The sequence below is a fragment of the Hevea brasiliensis genome, chromosome 2, assembly GCF_030052815.1.
Source record: "Hevea brasiliensis isolate MT/VB/25A 57/8 chromosome 2, ASM3005281v1, whole genome shotgun sequence".
Lineage (NCBI taxonomy): Eukaryota > Viridiplantae > Streptophyta > Magnoliopsida > Malpighiales > Euphorbiaceae > Hevea > Hevea brasiliensis.
Genome location: NC_079494.1, coordinates 16,639,744 through 16,661,007, shown reverse-complemented (window position 1 = coordinate 16,661,007; position 21,264 = coordinate 16,639,744). Strand labels below are relative to the sequence as shown.

General features: G+C 34.7%; 1 protein-coding gene and 1 non-coding gene across 2 annotated transcripts; one reads left to right on the top strand and one right to left on the bottom strand.

Annotated features, from left to right (window-relative positions):
* The first annotated feature begins 11,251 nt into the window (after positions 1–11,251).
* Positions 11,252–11,358, top strand: LOC131178275 (small nucleolar RNA R71). Its single transcript, XR_009147409.1, has one exon. It is a non-coding gene; the product is annotated as a small nucleolar RNA R71 (small nucleolar RNA).
* Positions 11,359–17,326: 5,968 nt separating this feature from the next.
* On the bottom strand, positions 17,327–20,723 carry LOC110656418 (glutamyl-tRNA reductase 1, chloroplastic). The gene is made up of 4 exons (XM_021813153.2): positions 20,104–20,723; positions 19,210–19,451; positions 17,721–18,841; positions 17,327–17,498 (listed from the first exon to the last, which is right to left on the bottom strand). The coding sequence occupies exons 1-4, from the start codon at positions 20,420–20,422 to the stop codon at positions 17,438–17,440; spliced, it is 1,743 nt and encodes a 580-aa protein (XP_021668845.2). The 5' UTR covers positions 20,423–20,723; the 3' UTR covers positions 17,327–17,437.
* Between the last annotated feature and the right edge of the window lie 541 nt (positions 20,724–21,264).

Sequence of the window (21,264 nt, the reverse complement as noted above, 5' to 3'; positions counted from 1 at the left end):
TCAAGCCTTTTGTCTTTTGTTGGAAAATTATTGATATATTGGTATGGTGTTGATGGAACTTGTTGTGATGGTTATTACCTTACTTGCCTCTTCTTTCAAACTTTTAATCTATTGTTAGAGAATGTTGTGATGGGGTGAAGTTAAGGAACTTCTACGTGGAGTTGATTGAGAGTTTAAGTCATGCTTAAGGACAAGCATGGAATAAGTGTGGGGGAATTTGATAAATGCATAATTTATTATTTTTACTCTCATCACATTTAGTGTTTTTAGTGTGTTTTTATGTTTAATTCAGTTGGTTAAAATATATTTATCATTTAGGCATATTTTTAGATAGTTGTGGAATAATTGTGTTAAATGGAGAAATTTTCAGCATTTAACCTTTGCTGTATTTTTCAGGTGTTTCTAAAGTTGTAGGTCTCCAAATTAAGTGCTGTTTAATCCATTGAAAAGCTAAGATAGAGCACTTTAAATGATAAAGAGGGACCAAAGCCCAAATCAGTCTCCAAGGTTGACAAAATAAGGTATGGATCTATTATAAAAGCTCAGACTTGATGTGTCACAACCAGTTTCAGTATTTATCTTGTATCTAGAGTTTCATACGTCCAAATGAAGCAATCCCAAGCCCAATTGAACCTTAAGAGCCACCTCTACAACTTCTATGAAGGGCTGAATGCAAGATGAGGCCATTTTAATTGTCAAAAATGGCAATAAAGTCGTCACTATGGGCTAGACCTTTTATCTGAACCAGTCTCGGTTTTTAGGCCATAACTTGGGCTGTAGACCTCGGATTTGGGCAAATAAGTACCCGTTGGAAAACTCAGAAATAGGGATACAACTTTCCTGAAGATGGCAGAGGCAGATTTGGAAAAGAAGTCACTGAAAATCAGCCTTGATTTCAGAGACGTGAATGCAGGCTGAAAATCTGTCTTTTGAATTTCAAAACTTTTCCTAGTTTGGTTCCTATCTTTGGGATTAGGTTTTTCATTATAAATACTGCTTTGGATAACAGCTAAGAGCATCCCAATTCAGACCTTCATTCTCCATAGAAGACCTTCGTTCTCCATTCTCTTTTTATATTTCTTCTTCTTTTTTTTTTATTTTTCTGTAAGCCATGAACATGAGTGGCTATGTTTTTAATTCGGTTTAAGGGATTCAAGTTCTTTTGCATGATTTGTGAGATCAGGTTCTTAATTTAATTTATATCTTTTTGAATATCTATTATTTTCTAATTTCATTGTCTTTGATCTATTGAATAATTTGCTAAAAAGGCCTATTAGTTAATTGTTTAATGTGATCAATTGCTAGTTCATCTTCATAATCCATAATTGTTGTGTAAGATTGGACATGAGTAGCAATTAGGTTTTATTGATTATAATCTCAGTTTTCGATAATAAACTAAGGAAACAATAAGGTGAATTAAATGATTTATGCTTCATAAATTGTTGTTCAGCTTAACTACTTCTGATTCTTAAAGCAGTTATTAATTTGATGAAGATTGCTTAATACCAATTCAGTTAATAATTATAGTCAACAAGAGTGCTGGGCTAGAATTGATGAGTATAGGGAAGTCAAGGGTTTACCTCACTGTTTGGTAAATCTACGTTACGTATTCAATAAGATATAATTGTATTTCTTTTGTCTATGATCGAATTAATGCATTGGAATGAGAATTACCTTGGACTGAAGTCTGTTTAATTTGAGAGTTTCTTATTTAATTTTAGATCTTAATTTTTTATTTTTGATTTCTTCTTTGGATTGCGAATTACCCCCCCCCCCCAACCTTTGTTTCTTTTTTTTTAAGTGCACAAAATTTAATAATTCAGTCTCTAGGGTTTGACCTGGACTTACCACGTATTGCAGAAAATATTTCACAACTGGTAATTTCAGTTAATTAAATTTCTGGTGGATTCGACAACCATCACATATCTATCACTTAATCAAATTATTCTCATAAAGGGTAGGTAAGTTTTTAGGTTTATGGCTAGGTAAATTATGGGTGCTAAGGAAATAAGGGGTATAAATGAAGGCTCAAATTGGTTTCAAAGGGAAATTTTAAAATGAGGTTGTTTAAAGCTAAAAATGTGGGTTTAAAATTCAAAGAATGCCTTGATCATTTCTCTTTCAAGTGAATATTAAGATTTCTCTTCGAAAGGTCTAGAAGGCTTGTTCTAGGATTGGTGAGACAAAATTAGTTATTTCTTACTCTAAAGTTTTCTTTAAGCACTCAAAACTCAATGTAATTAATTGGATGGCCCTTGGCTAAGAAGATATAAACCTAGATAAGAATCTTATAACCTTATACCAATCCGGAACTTTCAATCCATCAAACCCATCTAGAGACAAACTCAATCACTTTTCAAAATGATTCTCAATCTTCTAAGAATTAGGTAGAAATTTATTTTTTTATGTATGCATGATTCCTAAAATGAATACAAAAATAAAATAAAATAAAATAAAATGAAATAAAAACTATACATAATCTATATGATATCTATAAGCAAGTGTATATATTTACATGGTGTAAGTGTATGGTGTATGTGAACTAAGTAACTAACTATGAATGAAATGCAAATAAGTGATGCAATTTAAGTAATGTAAATAAAAAGGATTAAAAATTTTGCAAAAATTTTGTCCTCCCACAAAGTCAAATGAGACAATGTCCTCATTGGCTTAATTGAAGTGTCAAAAATGTAAATTAAATCAATGAATGATAGCTCGAGAGATATAAACCAAGAAAGAGTGGAAAAGAGTTACCATATAGAACATACATGCCTAGAGTTGAATGATCAGAATATGTACATGAGGCATATTAATTATAAGTATTTGGAGCATGAGGCATGTTGAAGTAAAGGTAAATGGACATGCCCTGTGTTGAATGCTGAGCAACTGACACTGGGCACCAACATGGGGCATGTCATGCTTCATGAAAATTTTGGTGGGTTTCAAAAATTTTGCAAATTTGAAGCAATTCAAATATCTCACATGATAGCATAATCCTTAGCATGAGGCATGGTAAAGGAAAGCAGTGTCAACATGTGGCATGTGAATGTCCAGAAGTTACCTTAAATGCTGAATTGTCATAGCTAATAGAAGAGCAGCTGCTAAACTTTCAATAATCCAGCTATATGACTATCAAAAAGCAATATCGATAATGCTATTACAATAGCCAATAGAAACTGAGATTAAAGAAAATGATCAATTCAATAAAAATCTGGATTACAAAGACAATGCATGCAGTACAGCAAAATAAACCAATGCAGCCAGCAATAACTTAAGGTTCATGAAATAAACAAAAATAAAGAAAAACAGAAATTAAACCATTCACAAATAGATAAAACATGTAGAAGTTCTAATAACCAGGAAATTAATAGTTGAAACATAAAGCAGACTGACCAATTTACACAATTAAAAGCTAAAGTTTCATAAGGTAACTGAAATTAACAAAAATAAATTTCTAAAACTAGACAGTTGGTTGGTCTTCTTCATTTGTGGATTGTACTGGCTCATTTTTGCTGCAGGTGCTTGCTCATTGGATTTCTCAGAAGCAGTATCCAAGTTTTCTACCATAGCCTTCATCACTTCAAAAGTCTTGGCCCCATTTGTACAACTGGTTAAAAGAGGCTATCAGCTTGTTCAATCTTTTTGTTTTCATGAATTTTCTGCTTTTTCCTGAATGAAGAAAACTTCTTTTTAATCTTTTTCTCAAGCTTGGCTTGCTTCTGTCCAAGTGCATCAACCTTAGCTTCTAAAGCTTTCAGAACAACCACAAGATCAGAACTATCATCAGAAATAGGTTGTCGTGTATCACTCAACTTATCAATTTTGGCTTCCAAATTTTTAAGAAAAGCAAATAAGTCTGATTGCCCAACAGTAAGTGGGTGAGAGCTAGAAGGACCAGCATCAGATGGCTGTCCTATACCCTGTGATTTGTTGTTCTTCACCATCATGTCCCCCATCTACCAACACATAATCATCACCCTTTTCATTCAAATTTTCATTTGGTTCATAATAATCCTATCTAGAAAGGACTGGCCAACCATAGACACCATAGCGCGTTGGTCAGGGTTAAAACCAAATGATTTGGCAATCACAGTCACCATCCCTCTAATAACTATACTGGCAGTTGATTGCTTAGAGACTATATGTTCCATATGAGAGCAAAGAAAATAAGCACCATTTATCTTTTTCTTCTCTTTCATGCACCATAAAAAGAATAAATCATTTTTTCCTACAACTCCATTACTGTGCCCCCTACCTAATATGGTATAAGACATGACCTTTTGCAAGTATCTTAGAGCAGGGTCTTGGATAGCTAAGGCCTTAGCAGAACTAGGGTTGTAATACTTTCCATATGGTGCAATTAACTTCCAAAATGAAGGGTGGTCATAAATAATCCTTTGCCACTCAATCACTTTTGTACCATCATTACAAAAACCAAATAAAGCATTCACTTGAGCAATGTCAAGTTCTATATCTTGACCCAAACATCTAAAGGAAATGGTGTCCCTATGGTTATTGTTTATGGGCTGGAAATCCAATTTTAGTAAGCTTAAAAATTCAAATGTCAATTCCTTAGAAGCAAGTTCTTGAATTTTAGCAAAATCACTCCAACCTATATTCTCCAAATATTCACTAACAGAGTCATATAGCCCCATCTCCCTGAGACTGCATTCATCAATGTACTTGGTGGCTAGAATTTTCTATTTACCAAGTGCTTCATAATTTTTCCTCATTTCAAAATCTCTAAAAGTCCATGGGTAAAATGAATTTACCTTCTCGCCGGATTGAGGGATAACTGGAGCAGTTTGAGACACTATTAGGGAATGATGCAGAGGTGATTAAACCCTAGTTAGAGCAAAAGAGACCTACAGAGAAATAGGACCTTGGGTAGCGTAGTGGGTCTTGGTACTGACTGGTTATGGAGAAATAACCCTAGGTTGTTTCAGTGGAGCAGAGGACCTAGGAACTGATTTCTTTCTTTTTCTCTACTCATAGACAATGGAAGGGGCAGATTTTGTTTGTTTTTGCAAGGAAGGTGTGGCATCTTAGGTTGCATTATTGGGATTAGGGGTAGAATGAGAGGATTGGTGAGGTGGGGAATTAGGGTTTGTATCGGGAATTTAGGGATTTGGGATCAAAATGGGAATTTTGGGTGTAGCATTAGGTGGTGTAGGATTTGGTGTTAGGGTTGAAGAGTTGTTGTTACTAGCCATTTTTATGGCTCGCAGCTTGGGTATGTGGGTTGAAGGTTGTTTGGTGCGCACCATGGAAGGAACAGTGAAGGTTTTGGATCATGCAGCTGATGAGATGAAATAGAATGAGATGGCTAGGGTAAAAGCTTAAGTGGTGATATACCTAGGGTCTAACATGAGGCATGTTGAGAATAGTTGTGGGGTGACATGCCTCATGTGATTTGGGAAAAGATGAATGACATGAGGCATGTTGGAATAAAAGAGAAAAGTAACATGCCCCGTGTGGTTGTACATGAGGTGTTACATGAAGTATGTGAGACCCCATGAAACTCTCGACAGGTTTTACATTTTTAGCAATTTAAAGTGCTAAGAACATGTTTTGATGGTGACACTACCCCCAGCATACATCATGTTGAACCTACTACTAAATGACCTTATATACAACCCAAAAATGTGATCCTAAACACACTGAAACCAAACCCAAAACACAATTTGTACAAAAATTTCACTCAAAATCCAATTGAAACCTAATTAATCACTGAGAACAATTAAAATCCATCAATCCACCAAATACAAACTAAAGCATTACTCAACTAATATTCACATTAACACACTACAAGTAATAACACCCAAATTCAACCCCAAACTTAACATTAAAAATTCATGAACAAGGGACAAAATTCTGCTACAAACACTATTCACATGACTAAATTTCTGCAGAATTGTACCATGAAATTTCATAAAATATCCAATGGCAAATATGTCAATCTCAGTGCAATAAATCAAAATTAATTATCCAAAAAGTAAAATCAAAAGCATGTTGCTATTGATTACCATGAAAGTTCCTATATTTCTCACTAATTTCCTCAAAATTTTGGAACAAAAATGGCCTTCCACTCCACCATGTTGCTGCAATCAGACATAAAGCTCAAATTAGTTCAGATTTAACTTTGTTAAGAATAACATGCACCATGGAAAACAAATACAAGGTTCAGCAACTTCCCAAATACTTATTCCTTTAATTCAACATACAAATTTGCTTAAATATCACCATTAACCTGTAAAAATAAATTTTAATGTCAAATTTGAATTCAATGGGTAATAAAATGAAACAAAATAAAAGAAAAATTAAGTATAAGGAATATTTTTGGGGTGCCTCCCAAAGAGCGCTAATTTTTTGTCATTAGCTTAAGCATCCTTAATTTAGTGAATTGGTGGATCATCAAGGAAATAACTTGTTTCTTTCTTAATTGGCTAGCCTGTGATATAAATCTTGAGCCTTTGACCATTAACTTTAAAAATCCCAGAATTTTCACTCCAAATATCCACAACTCCATGTGGATAAATTTTGACGACCTTGAAAGGACCAGACCATCTTGATTTCAACTTCCCAGGAAAGAGTTTAAGTCTAGAATTACACAATAAAACCAGGTCACCCGCTTCAAACTCCTTTCTTTTAATATACATATCATGCCAAAATCTAGTCCTTTCCTTAAAAATCCTAGCATTCTCATAGGCATCCAACCTTATCTCTTCAAGTTCATTTAATTGAAGCAACCTTTTCTCTCCAGCACTTTTTAAGTCAAAATTCAAAGTTCAAATTGCCTAATATGCTTTGTGTTCCAACTCAACTGGCAAATGACATGATTTCCCATAGACTAGCTTAAAAGGTGTAGTTCTAGCGGGTGTCTTATAAGCTGTCTTGTACGCCCATAATGCATCATCTAGCCTCAATGACCAATCCTTCCTTGAATGATTAACAATTTTTTCCAAAATTCTCTTAAATTCCCTATTAGATACTTCAGCTTGCCCATTGGTCTGAGGATGGTAAGGTGTAGCTACCTTATAAGTAACCCCATATTTGTTCAAAAAGATTTTCAAACTGTTTATTGCAGAAAGGAGATCCACCATCACTAATTATAGCTCTTGGAGATCCAAATCTAGTAAAAATAAACTTCTTCAAAATTTTCACTACTACCCTTGCATCATTTATAGGGGAAGCAATGGCCTCAACACATTTTGACACATAATCCACACCTACTAAAATATATTTTTTCCCAAAAGATGATGGGAATGATCCCATGAAATCTATGCCCCAAACATCAAATAACTCAATCTCTAAAATTCCTTGTTGTGGCATTTTCAATTTTTCTTGAAATATTCCCCACACTTTGACATCTATCACATCTCAAAATAAATTCTCTCACAATTTTGAACATGTATGACCAATAAAATCCAGCTTGAAATATTTTAGCCACTATTTTATCCACACTGAAATGACCTCCATAGTCAGAAGAATGATAATGCTCTAAAATGTTTCCTATTTCCTCTTCAGGCACGCACCTTCTAACTAGGCCATCATTACATCTCTTAAATAACAATGATTCCTCCCATTTATAAAATTTCACATCGTGCAAAAATTTCTAACTCTGTTGATAGCTCAAATCTGGTGGAAAAACTCCACATGACAGGTAATTGACAAAATCTGCAAACCATGACAATGCAACAACAACAACTAGCAATTGCTCATTTGATAAGAACTCGTCAATTGGCAATTCCTCCTCATTTCCATCTTTATTCTCATACTTAATCCTTGATAGATGATCCGCTACAATATTTTTAGCTTCCTTTTTATCTTTAATTTGTAAATCAAACTCCTGTAGCAATAGAACCCATCTTATCAGTCTTGGCTTTGCTTCTTTTTTATTCATCAAATATCTTATGGCATTATGGTCTGTATAGACAATCACTTTTAATTCAACCAGATATGACCTAAACTTTTTCATAGCAAATACCACAGCTAAAAATTCATTCTCAGTGGTGGCATAATTTACTTGAGAATCATCTAAAGTTTTGCTAGCATAATAGATTGCATAAGACCTCTTTTCTTTTTTCTGACCAAGTACAACTCCCACAGCAAAGTCACTAGCATCACACATAACCTCAAATGGCAATGACCAATCCGAAGGTTGCATAATAAGGGTTGTTATTAGAGCTTCCTTCAACCTATTAAAAGCATCAAAACAAGCTTAGTCAAAATTAAAAGAAACATCATGATTTAACAAATTTGTAAGAGGTTTAGCAATTTTTGAAAAATCCTTTATAAATCGCCTGTAGAAACCAGCATGCCCAAGAAAACTTCTAATTCCCTTCACTGAAGTTGGTGGAGGCATCTTCTCAATCACTTCTACTTTGGCCTTGTCCACTTTAATTCCTCTATGTGACACCAAATGTCCAAGAACAATGCGTTCTTGCACCATAAAATGACATTTCTCCCAATTTAGAACCAAATCTGTTTCTTCACATCTTTTAAGCACTTTAGAGAGGTTAGATAGACAATTATCAAAAGGAAAACTATATATAGAAAAATCATCCATGGAAACTTCCATAATTTCCTCAATAAAATTAGAAAAATGGCCATCATACACCGCTGAAAAGTAGCTGGTACATTACATAAGCCAAAAGGCATTCTTCTATATGCAAACGTACCATATGGACATGTGAATATGTTTTCTCTTGATCACTAGGATGTATTGGGATTTGGAAAAAACCAGAAAACCCATCCAAATAACAAAAATATGAATGTTTTGCTAACCTCTCTAACATTTGATCAATAAAAGGCAAGGGAAAATGGTCTTTCCTACTGGCACTATTAAGCTTCCTGTAATCTATGCACATCCTCCATCCTGTGACAATTCTAGTAGGTATCAACTCATTATTTTCATTTTTCACAACAGCCACACCTCCTTTCTTAGGGACCACATGAACTGGGCTAACCCATCTACTGTCAGAAATAGGATAAATGATCCCAGCTTCAAACAATTTCAAGACTTCTTTCTTTACCACCTCTTTCATATTAGGATTCAACCTTCTTTAATGTTCTATGGTGGCTTTAAAATTATCCTCTAAAAGAACCCTATGCATTCACAAGGTAGGGCTCATACCCTTGATATCATCAATGGTGTAACCAATGACTTTCCTATGCACTCTTAACTCTCTCAACAACTTTTCAACTTATACATCATTCAGACTTGCACTAATAATGATAGGATAAGTTGAATTAGGTCTAAGAAAAGCATACCTTACTGTAGATGGAAGTGGTTTGAGGTCTACCTGTGGTGCTTCCTTCTCATCTAGCAAAGGTGGTTGTGCAACTTCATGTTTCAACTCTTCAAGTTGCAAAACTTGATCTCATACAACTTCTTGAGTAGCCTCCAAAATTTGAGCAAAAGCTGCAACTTCAGGATTTTCATCCTTTGTTGTTCTACTATGTACCAAACAATTCTCCAAAGGGTCCTCAGGATATCTTTTCCTAAATTCTTCTTCCACAATCTCATCAATAACATCTACCTTAAACAAGGATCAATTCCATGATGTTTCTTCAAAGCTTGATTCAAATTAAATTCCACCTCCTCTTCTCCAACTTTTAATGTCAATCTACCATTCTTCACATCAATTATAGCCCCTGCTGTGGCTAAAAATGGCCTTCCTAAAATGATAGGTGTGTGAATATCCTCTTCCATTTCAAGAACCATAAAATCTACAGGAATGAAAAATTTCTCAACTTTTAAGGGTACATTCTCCAAAATTCCTACTGGATATTTGATAGATCTATCAGCTAGTTGCAAAGAAATAGTTGTTGGCTTCAATTCTCTAGCCTTCAACTTTTCACAAATAGAGAGTGGCATCAAACTTACACTAGCTCCAAGATCACACAATGCTTTGTCAATGCTAGTGCCCCCAATGTGACAAGGAATAGAGAAACTTCTTGGATCCTTCAACTTCAATGGGAGCTTATTTTGTAAGAGAGCACTACACTCCTCTGTTAATGCCACAGTTTCATAATCTTCTAGTCTCCTCTTATTTGATAAATTTTCTTTCAAGAACTTAGCATATGAGGGCATTTGAGAAATTGCATCTGTAAATGGAATGTTGATGTATAATTTCTTCAAAACTTCCAAAAATTTCCCAAACTGCTTATCTAGCTTTGTTTTCTGAAACCTCTAAGGATATGGCAATGGTGGCTTGTATGGTGGTGGAGGCACATACTTTTCCTCTTCTTATTTTTCAATTCCCTTGTTTTTGTTGCTTCCTCATTAACTTCATCATGATTTGAAGCAGATTCATTCTTGTCTTCATCTTCTTTCTTCTTTTCCTCTTCTACCTCATCTTTCTTTTCATCTCCCAAAATTTTCCCACTCCTTAGGATCACTGCCTTGCAATGTTCTCTAGGATTCTCTGGTTGACTTGGAAGTTTTCCTTGTGCTTTGCTAGAAGAACTTGCTTGTTGAGCTATTTGGTTTTCCAACATCCTGTTATGAGTGGCAAGCTGATCAATCCTTGAAGTTAATTACTAAATCATTTCTCCTTATTTTTGTTGAGCAGTTAAGAAATTCCCCATCATAGACTTCAAAATTAATTCTTGGTCTGAAGACTAAATTAGTGGTTGTGGAACAGGTGCATTTTGATTCCTTTGTGGTGGAAATCCAGGTGGTACTCTGTTTAGCTGAAAATTCTGCTATTATTGCTGAAATTTAAGAGGTTGTTGATAATTCTGTTGCTGCTATCCTTGTCAACCTCCCTAAGAAAAGTTAGGGTGATTCCTCCATGCTGGATTATATGTAGCCGAAAAAGGAATACCAACTAGTTTTTTATTATAATTTTTAACAAAATCAACTTGCTCATTTCCAAACTCTTGCCCATAAGAAGGACAATCATTGATACAATGCATATTTCCTACACTAACATCTTTTGCATAACTAGATCCTCCAATTGAAGCATTAACCTTCATGCTTAACTCATCCATTTTTCTCGTCAAAGCATCAAATTTGGCATTGAACATACTCATGATATCTAACTCATATACACCAGCTGATGGCTTCTTCATTTCTTTTCTTTCACAGCTCCATTGATAATTGTTGTAAGCAATTTTATCCAATGCTGAATAAACTTCATCTTCTGACTTCTCCATAAGATCACCTCCTGAAGATGCATCAATTATACTTCTAATTGCTGGAGAAACACCATTGTAGAAATGTTGAACTAGCATCCATTTAGGAATTCCATGATGTGGACATCTCCTTTGAAGATCCTTATATCTCTCCCATGCTTCATAGAGACTCTCATCATCCCTTCATCTGAAAGAAGTTAACTCATTTCTCAATTTTGTAGTCTTGCTAGAAGGAAAGTATTAAGCCAAGAAAGCTTGTGAAAACTCATACCAAGTAGTTATTGAACCTGGAGGTAATGAATGCAACCACTCCCTAGCATGATCTTTCAAAGAAAAAGGAAATAATCTCAGCCGAATGGCATCATCTGATACTCCATTTATCTTCAGCATGTCACTAATCTCAAGAAAATGTGTAAGGTGCACATGTGGACTCTCAGTAGGACCTCCCCCAAACTGTGATTGTTAAACCATTTGACAAAGTGAGGGCTTCAACTAAAAATTATTCGCTTCCACTCTAGGCCTTGTAATACTTGGTCTAAAATCTTCAAAACTAGGAAAAGCAGGATCCTTAATTGATCTATTGTTATTGTTTGCCATAGCTTCTATCACTTGTTGCTCTTGATGTTGCTCTTTCTGTCTTTGAATTCTGAGTTCGGCTTTTCTTCTTTTAGACTCTGCTCTCAAAGCTTTAGCTGTCTTTTTAATCTCAAGATCAAAAATTACATCAATTTCTGCCCTTTTTGTTCTTTTCATATAAAAGATATGTACCTGAAAAATCAAAACAAGAAAATCTCAAAGTAAAATGAAAAAGAAAAGAAATTAAAATAAAAAAATAAAGTGCCCAAATTAACCAAATAATCAATCGTCTAATATCAAACAAAAACAAATCCCCGGTAATGGCGCTAAAAACTTGATACGTACTCCGCAAGTATACGGGTCATTCAAGTAGTAAAGAAAAAATATCGTCTCACAGAGATTTGTTGTTTGAGTACCAAACTATAAAAGTCACGATTATTTAGGCTATCAATAATTTGTGCCAAAAATAGAGTAAGAGATGCAGCAAATTAAATTGGGAAAATAAGGAAATTATAATAAATTAAGCAATTAAAATTCTAAACACTATACTAATTTACTAAAATTTGAGCAAGTAATTAAAGATTTAATTAATTAATGGTAAAAATTGATTCTAGAGTTGAGGTTCATGAAGTAAATTTCATTGGGATTTGGATAGGCAAAACCAAGATTAAGGGAAATGCAAGTTTGAAGGAAGTTGATTCTGATTTCCTTTAATTTCTCTTTTAAGCAAACTAAAGAGTGTTTTAAAGGAAACTAAAACCCATTCTCATGCGATGCTTAATTACCAAAAACCCTTTAAGCACTTTAATCAACTTGAAATTCCTCTTAACCCACTAGTTTATTTCTAACACTAGGTGATTAAATTTATTTTCTTGATTATCTATCATAGATTTTCACCTCTCGGTCCTTTAATCTAAGATTAAGAACAAAACCCAAAGGCTACTAACAATGGGTATGTAAATAAGCACACAAGATAAGAATCAAAACTTATATATACTAAAATCTGGTTAAAACCAGTCCAAATCCACAAATAAAACTTAAATCATTACACCTAACTCTGAAATCCTAACTATCTACTCACTCATGCTTGTTTTTACAAGTAGAAAATATGAAATAGAGCAAGAAAACATGAAAATAAGACTAAAAATAAAAGAACCCAGAAGAAGAGAATCTAAATCTCTGAAAATGGAAGTTAGAAATGTCACTCTGCAAGTGTCCTTTCTCCAAAAAAATGTCGTGATTCCTTCTTTCCTTCCTCTTTTGATTTTTTTCTCTTTCTCCTTATGGTAAAAATGAGAATATGACGCTTATATATCCCCTCCAGTTTTGCACTAAAAATAGTCTCTAAAAGGATAAAGACAAAAGGTGTAAAAGATGTGAAAAGAGAAAATTTTTTTATGTCAACAAATCTGCCAGCCCTATCCCATATGCCTCATGTTGATTCGGATGAGGAGCCTTTAGATTCTGCATGACCAGTTACACAGGGCATGTTGAAGTCCCTGAAACTTTCTACGTGTTTTATTCCAAAATCACTGTCTACACAACCCAGTGTTGAATCTACATGTCTCATGTGGATTTATGCTGGCTGACTCTTTTCTTCACATGACCTTCAACACGGGGCATGTTGAAGCCTTTGAAAATCTCGGCTGGTTTTCTTCCTTAGATAAATTTTCTTCATTTTTCACACTACTTTAAGCTTCCAAATCACTTTGAATTTCTTCTGTGTGCACCTTTTTGCCTTTAAACCTTATTAAAACCTATCAAAAACATTAAAATTCCAAAAATCAAGTATAATGAAACTAAAATTAAGAAATTAACTAAAATAAGCACTAAAAGCATAAAATTACTAAACTAAAAGGGGCAAAATGGATGCAAAACTACCCTAAAATACCTATATAAAATGGGTTTATCAACCACCCATATGAAGTTTCATAACACAAACAATTCATATATAGTAGTCATGTCATTAATGGTCCTCCTTTCACATTTCTATGAACTCATTCCAATATGCTTAACCCACCATAAGAGCTCATCGAGACTTCCTCTTTGTCATTCACATCATTTTATGATGCTAGAGGCATAAAAATGTGTTACCTAACATCCCTACCTCATTTCATAGCATGGAGTTGATTAATTCATTCATTCATAATATCATTGACACTCATCCTTATATCATTATTATGATTTCTCATTGGGAATCAATGAGTCATGCATAAACTATCGACATAGTATAAATTATGATGTACATCTTTGTGATACTTAAACATATACATATTTATATAGTTTTCCCCTAAAGATGCATATTATCTAATAAAATAATTCATGATGCCTGAATTCACATGTACAGTAAATATTCTTTAAAGAAAATAGCTTGTAGTTTCTACTCACTTCACCAAAGATAACTTTTAATTTAACTTACTCTTTCCCAAAGACCTTTGCTTTCAAAGGTTTGCTTCTTGGTGCCTCATCTCAATACCCATATAATATAGTATGTATATTATTGATAAGTTCTAGTATTGATAAAAGAATAACAAAAGAATATTAATTTCTACTCTCAGTAATGTTCGATGGCCGAAAGATAGATTTTAAGCTGCCGAACATTTCATGCACTTTTTATATACTTTAGTTGTCAAAGCTAGGAAACTCAACATTCATTTCTCATATCATGAATCATTGTTTTCAAGCCTTAAAACACCAAACCAAATCTCATTTCCCTTCCCAAGTTATTTTACATTATTTTAATTATGAATAACCTAATTAAACCTTATAGTCCTAAACTTCTAAACTTATATTAGGGTTGTCTAACAACTTAACTTACATCCATTTCTACCAAATCTCCCATTTAACCTCCCCATACTCTAATAACATTATGAGAAAGTAAAAGATGTTAGAGAGAACAAAAAAACTCACCCAATAGCCTTAGTGTTTTGCTAAATTAATGATTTTCCTTCAACCTCTTGGAACCTTGATGTAAATATAAAGAGAAAGAAGGTTCTAACCCTTAATAAGGATTGGGAAGAGTTTATAAGTATTAGAGAAACTTTAAGTAAAAGATTTAGAAGAAAGGGTGAAAAAAAGGGAGAAAGAGTAGTGTAGGAGAGGGTTTAGTTAAGTATAAGGGAAACAAATGATCAATTAATGAAATGAAGTTGGGTTTCTTTTTATATGCCTTCCGAAAAAGACCTTCAACAGTAGAAGTTCTAACTTTCGAGGGTTGAAGTTCCTTGTTACAACAATCACACACGATCTCCTTTTCTCCTATACTCTTATTACTAAAACTCACCTTTACTTAGTGCTCGATGAATATTCCAATTTTGTACACATATTCCATTAAGCCCCATTGGTGGGTATTGTAATAGCCCCCTAATACTTTGTCTTGATTATGGGCTTCCCCTTGTGTGTTTTATACTCTTAGGTCTCAAAAATTTTACTTCAAAGGAAGATTCTTAATTAAGTCTATGGGTGATTTTATATCTTAGGTCTCAAGAATTTTTCATCAAAGCAAAACTTTGGACCAATGATTTTATGTATTTAATTCATCAAAATGGAGAAGCTTACCTATGCTATGAACAAAATTGATTACTTGGGTTGTGCTTGTTCTCTTGCGATTATTGGGCATTCAAACTTCTAATTCGCCTCCTTTGTTTCATCCACATGTGTGGTAGTAAGTTACCTTAATAATAGCGAAGAACTTACAAGTCTAACACTCATAAATGTTAAATTCTTACTCTTCGAGGATTTTTTTTTTCTTACTTTTCTCATCCTCATTAATATTTTTTTTAGCCCATCATTCCCTTACTCAAGTTCTAAAGAATTTTAGTAAAACTCAATTTTTATGGATCTAGTTGCCCAATGAGGAACTTGGGATTAATGAGGGGATGCTTTTTGAAATAGATGATTGTATGGACTATTTGATTTTGTGGAGCTATATTGTGTTTAATATAAGTATAAATGTGTCATTGATAATTTCAAACTAGCATTTGAAGGAAATTAGTTTGAGGATTATTATTGGCTATGTCGGTTCAAACAATAAATTGATTTTACAGTATTTGTGTTCTTTTGCTACATAGGTTGCTCTCTCTAGAAAATTGACATGTATTTTTGTGGATTTGGTACTTTTTATTTTCATAGAGAGAGAGTGTGTGTTCATGAATAAGATGAGAGAGAGAGAGAGAGAGAGAGAGAGAGAGGGAGGGACGGAGGGAGGGAGAGACTGTGAGATCAAGGGAGAGAGGGACAACGGAGAGGGAGATGATAGAGAAAGAGAGGGGGAAAAGAGGGAGACGGGAGAAATAGATGATTAAACGAGAGGGTAATTTTGTATTTAATTTTAAATTAGTGTTTGAATTTTATTTCTTTTCTTTGACTAATGATAAATTGAGAGAATTTTGTACGGAAGGATCAATTTGTTAATAGAATGAAAACTCATGGATGTAGTTATTAGGTTTTAAAAATACAAAGTCTAACATGTGTATTTCACCATATTAGTTAAAAAAAAAAATGCAAATTTCATATATTTCATTTCAAATCAAATAAATTGTGTAAATTTTATTTTATTTTTTTAAATTCATTTATAAATTTATGAAACTCATTTGATTCAAATAGCTTCTAACTTATGGGGCAAATAATGTACTCAGAGAAAAAGCTAAGCAGGAGTGCAGAATGTCTTCTCACTTTTACAAGGCCGCCATTGGATTCTAACAAGCAAGAGCTTGAGAGTTGTTACGACTTGTTGTAAACGTAGTAGTGACAGATCAACTCATCCTTACAACCAAGATGATAATAATAATAATAATAATAATAATAATAATAATAATAATAATATTGACAACTAAGCGTTTTTGTCCATCAACGGTAGATAGATTCAGTTCAGAGTCACAGCATTATTGTTGGATTATTCACAGGATATACTACAAAAACAAAGAAAATGCTTCATCTTCTAATTGAAAACTCATGCCAACCAAATCTCATCCGCTATGTTTTAATAAATCGGAAATTTTAAAATATTAATTGTGAGCAGCCATTATTTTACTGCCTCTGAATTCCAAAAATGTTGTTCAATTTTGCTTTGCGGTAGTTTAAATGAACAGATAACAAACGATGGTTGCTGTTAGAAAAGAGTCTAGAAACTCATCTTGAATGATGGAGATTCATTCTTAATTCTCTCTTGGAACCCATTTTCCTGCAGCCTCCAAACTCATCGTCTCTACTCCTACAGGTGTTTGGAAGAGAAGGGTTCCTACAATTCTCGGCTTCTAGCTTAGTTTTCTTTTAATTTATCGTACCTCTTGGTTGCTCTAAAAGAGTGTCACTGGTGGTTCATAGTTGGCCCACCAATGTGGGTTTTATCTCCCTAAGAATAGGCATGAGATGTAGCCCTAACACGGCCGGTGTGTATGGACATGAAGATCATATAATCGGGTATTTGAGGGACCCCAGAAGAATAGACTAGGGCTGGGGACTTGGGGTAGACTAGACCCAAATATCCCAACTTCTTTGCCATGGTTATTTAATAAGCACTGAGCCATTAACCTTGCAGTTGCAGCCCATACGTCACTAAGAGAGAGCAAGCAATAGCAGCAAAGCTTATCAAGAGAGCCAAATAAAATATTCGCAACAAAAGCACATCTCTATATTGAAATAATAAAGTAATTACAGCAATAAACAGTATTACTTATACAAGCCATAAACTCATTGTTCTTCGTGTGATCTTCAGACTTCATGTCCATACCCAGATCGGTACATGAATTAAGCTCACCTCATTATTCCTCATGTGTAACCTAGAAAGATGAATTGTTACCAAGGAAGACACAGGATATACGTGATTGAACCCAAATGCAAGTTAGAAAGACCGTCTTACATAAGATAAATGAATTCAAGGATCCCCCTCAGGGACCCATACTTTGACAACTATATTAAAGGCTACAATGGTGAGAACACAGTTTTCCTCTTTATTGAATTTGGAGTGAAGTGTCATGTAGTGAATTTATAACGTAGCTTACTTCTGACTGGTTTTGGCTCGAAGCTTTTGTTCCAGCACTGCTACTTCTGTCTCAAGGCTGAACATTCTGTTAAGAGCATGCATGTTCTCAAGGGTCTCACTTAGAGTTCGGCTGTCACTCCCATCACATCTCAGGTGCTGCATTGGACCATGAAGGAGCTTGTTAACTATACCACGGCTAAGATCATCCACGGCTCTCCTTGTTTTCTTCGGGATATCCTCACCCATTTTTGAAAGGCATTTATCTAGCTCTGCAGCTCTGATTCTTTCAGCATAAGCTCTCAATTTCTTGATGGTAGGAACAGTCTCCAATGAATCCCTCCAAGCTTCAAATTGCTTTGATTCTTCAGCAATGATTGCCTGAGCTTCCATTGCTTTTCGGAGACGATCTTCTTTATTAGCAGCCACGACCTCCTTGAGATCATCAACATTGTAAACTCGTGCATTTTCAACACCATTGACACATGAACCCACATTCCTTGGAACAGAGATATCTATAAATAACCTCAAACCCCCAAACTCTGAACCAACAGAAGGAAGATCTTTAATGTCTTCTTTCAAAAACAATGGAGTGTCTGACGCTGTGCTAGTGAAAATAACATCAGCTTCAGCAGCACAATTTAGCATCTCATCCAGGGGTTTGTAAATAATCTCAGCATCCTTCAGCTCTTCACGTATAGTTGCAACTCTCTCCTCACTTCTGTTTACGACAACCATCTTTGTGCAACCCTTTGCCACCAAGTGTTTGATCACAAGCTTCCCCATCTTGCCAGCTCCAATCACCAACATTCTGGCTGTAGCATGTGAAGATTCAGGAAGCTTCATCAAAGCCAATTCAACAGCTGCAGAGCTTACAGAAACAGCCCCCGCAGCAATATTTGTCTCGGTCCTAACCCGCTTTCCAACAGATATTGCATGTTTAAAGAGCCCACTAATGTTCCTTCCAAAGCCAACAACTCCTTGGCCAACTTTGACAACTTGTTTAACCTGAGCAAGAATTTGACCTTCTCCCAGAACAAGTGAGTCAAGACCTGCAGATACTTCGAAGAGATGCTGTGTAGCATCTTTGTTGTAGAGCAAAAACCGGTGCTCACAAATTTCTGAAACAGGGATGCCACTTGTCTGCCAGGGAAAGAAAAAAACAATTTAGCAACCAACATCAAACTGTTAGAACTTAAAGATGATGTTAATTCGTTTCTCTGCAATTCAGAAAGCGTATGAAGATCATGTCATGTAAATCAAAAGAGACTGCATAAATAGCAAGATAACAGCAATTTCTTTCAAAAAGCAAATAAATAAATAAATCAAAATCTTCCTGTTCAATTGCTCAAAGATAATCTACCCAGGGCGCATGTTATCTTTAATGCCCAATCTAACCCTATCTTTTGTTTATCATTTGAAAAATTTTCCATCCTGATGATGAAGTAGAAGAACAGCAAAAGGCTTCTTAAAAGCTAAAACAGGACCAAGTATAACAAAGAAGGAATTACCTTTGACATCCATTCAGTAACTTCTTTGACCCCACGATGCTGAGATAGTGCCACAACATATATCTCCATTCTATTGCAGGTGCTAAGAACTGCAGCCTCTTCTATATGATTTAAACCACACAACTCCCCAATAGCTCGAGGCCATTCAGCTTCAGGAATGGCAAGTTTTTCACGCATTTCTACTGGTGCAGTGTGAACACTAAGCCCAATGACCACAATGCTAGCCCTTTCCTTTGTATATCCTGATGAAGACCAATAAAAAAATTTTCAGTAAAAGAATACCAAATAAAAAAATTACGCAATTCTTCAATCATATTAAAACCCAAAGATGACTTCAACCTAAGCCTTGTAGTCCAATACACTGTAAGGGAACACTTTTCACTACGTAAATTGAATTTTAGAGAGTACTTAAGCCCTCCTCCTTGAAAACTGTGTAAAATGAAAACCCCAATCTCTGAATGCCAGTTAACTGAACCATTAATCCAATGCTCGAACATATGACATTTCAGGCAACTAAAATAACACTCGTCAACTATCCCAGATGCTCATTTACGACTTTTTCAAATGTCAGAGCACACCAAACGTAACAGAACTGCTTCAAGCACAGTTTGTTTTAAAAATTCCATCTTTCGGTTAAATTTCCTACTAGAATTATTGTAAAAAGTTAAACTAATTATGAATTGAACAAAGCCAAATTAAGCATTTTCTTAAGAAGACGATCAATTTGACTTGAAAATGCTTGCAATTTTCATGTAGAACAAAAAACCCGTTCAATCAGAGACTAATCACAATTTAATATGCAGCTTAAAAAGGCAAGTAAGCAATACATTGGTAAAATTAACAACTAAAAATCAAATATGAAAAAGAAATCCAAATGGATCATTTAGGACTCACTATCAGCGGCAGAGGTCTTGAGCTGTTCAAGGGCGGACAAACTTGAAACCTTAGCCGGATCGATATTGGAGTCGGTCTCAACCACAGCATCCGTTGAAGCAGAAACCTCGCATCTCACCCCTCCTCTCTGCATTAAAATCCTCCTACAATTGTAACGAGCCGGCCTGCAAAAAACTCGTATCTGCGAAGGCGAAACCAAATGGGCCCTCAACGAAGAAGACGACCCAGATGAAGAAGAAGATGAAGACGTAGAATTAAGCAACAAAGTCTCCATCTTCGCACCAGCCAAAGTGGTAGCAAAACCGCTCGAAACAGCCATAGGGGAAGAAAAATTCGTAATGGAGGAGAGGAGGACAGGAAGAGAGGCTTAATGGGGAGTTGAAGGAATTAGGATTGGAGTAAAGGAAAGGGAGAGAGGAAGAAGGATGGGCGTGTGGCCTCCTTTGGCCTTGGGTTTGGTATTGTTTTTTATGAAATATTTGGAGGAATTGGTGTGTACAAAATAATTGGCCTCCTCCAATTTTCAAGCGTGGAGGCTGCAACTGGGAAAGAAAAAATAGTGGATGATTTGGGATTTTCTCTTTTGGTTTTGTGATTTCTGATTGGCTGTTGCTGCACATTTGTTATCCTCCTTCATCTGTTCTCTATTTATACTTCCCTGTGTTGATCCTCTACTTGACCCCCACTTGATATTTTAGGCCTCTTATCATGGGCCATTAACCTCTCACTGTCTAATCATTGTCTTCCCTTTGGATTTTTTTTTTCTTTAAAACAAATGATTACTATGAGATTAGGTCTTAATTACTACTCCGCTCTCCTCACTTTGGGGACTTTGATGAATGTTTAATAATAATAATAATAATAATAATTTTGGTCAATTTTGAATAGAAGTGCCAACTTTTTGACGTGTAAATATTTGAATGATAAGTTAGTAATAAAAGTAGAAAAATCAAAGTGTAATTACAACAGCATTTTGACTTGATAGCAGCTCCATTGTCTCTAATTAGGATTTAGCAGTTACATTTACTTGAGAATTATTTTTATTTGTTACAGTCAATTTCTAAAATTATAAAATCTTGATTTAAAATTTTAATTAAATTAATTATAAAAAAAAATAATGTGCTTATCTTAATCTCAATATATGGAAATATATGGGATTTT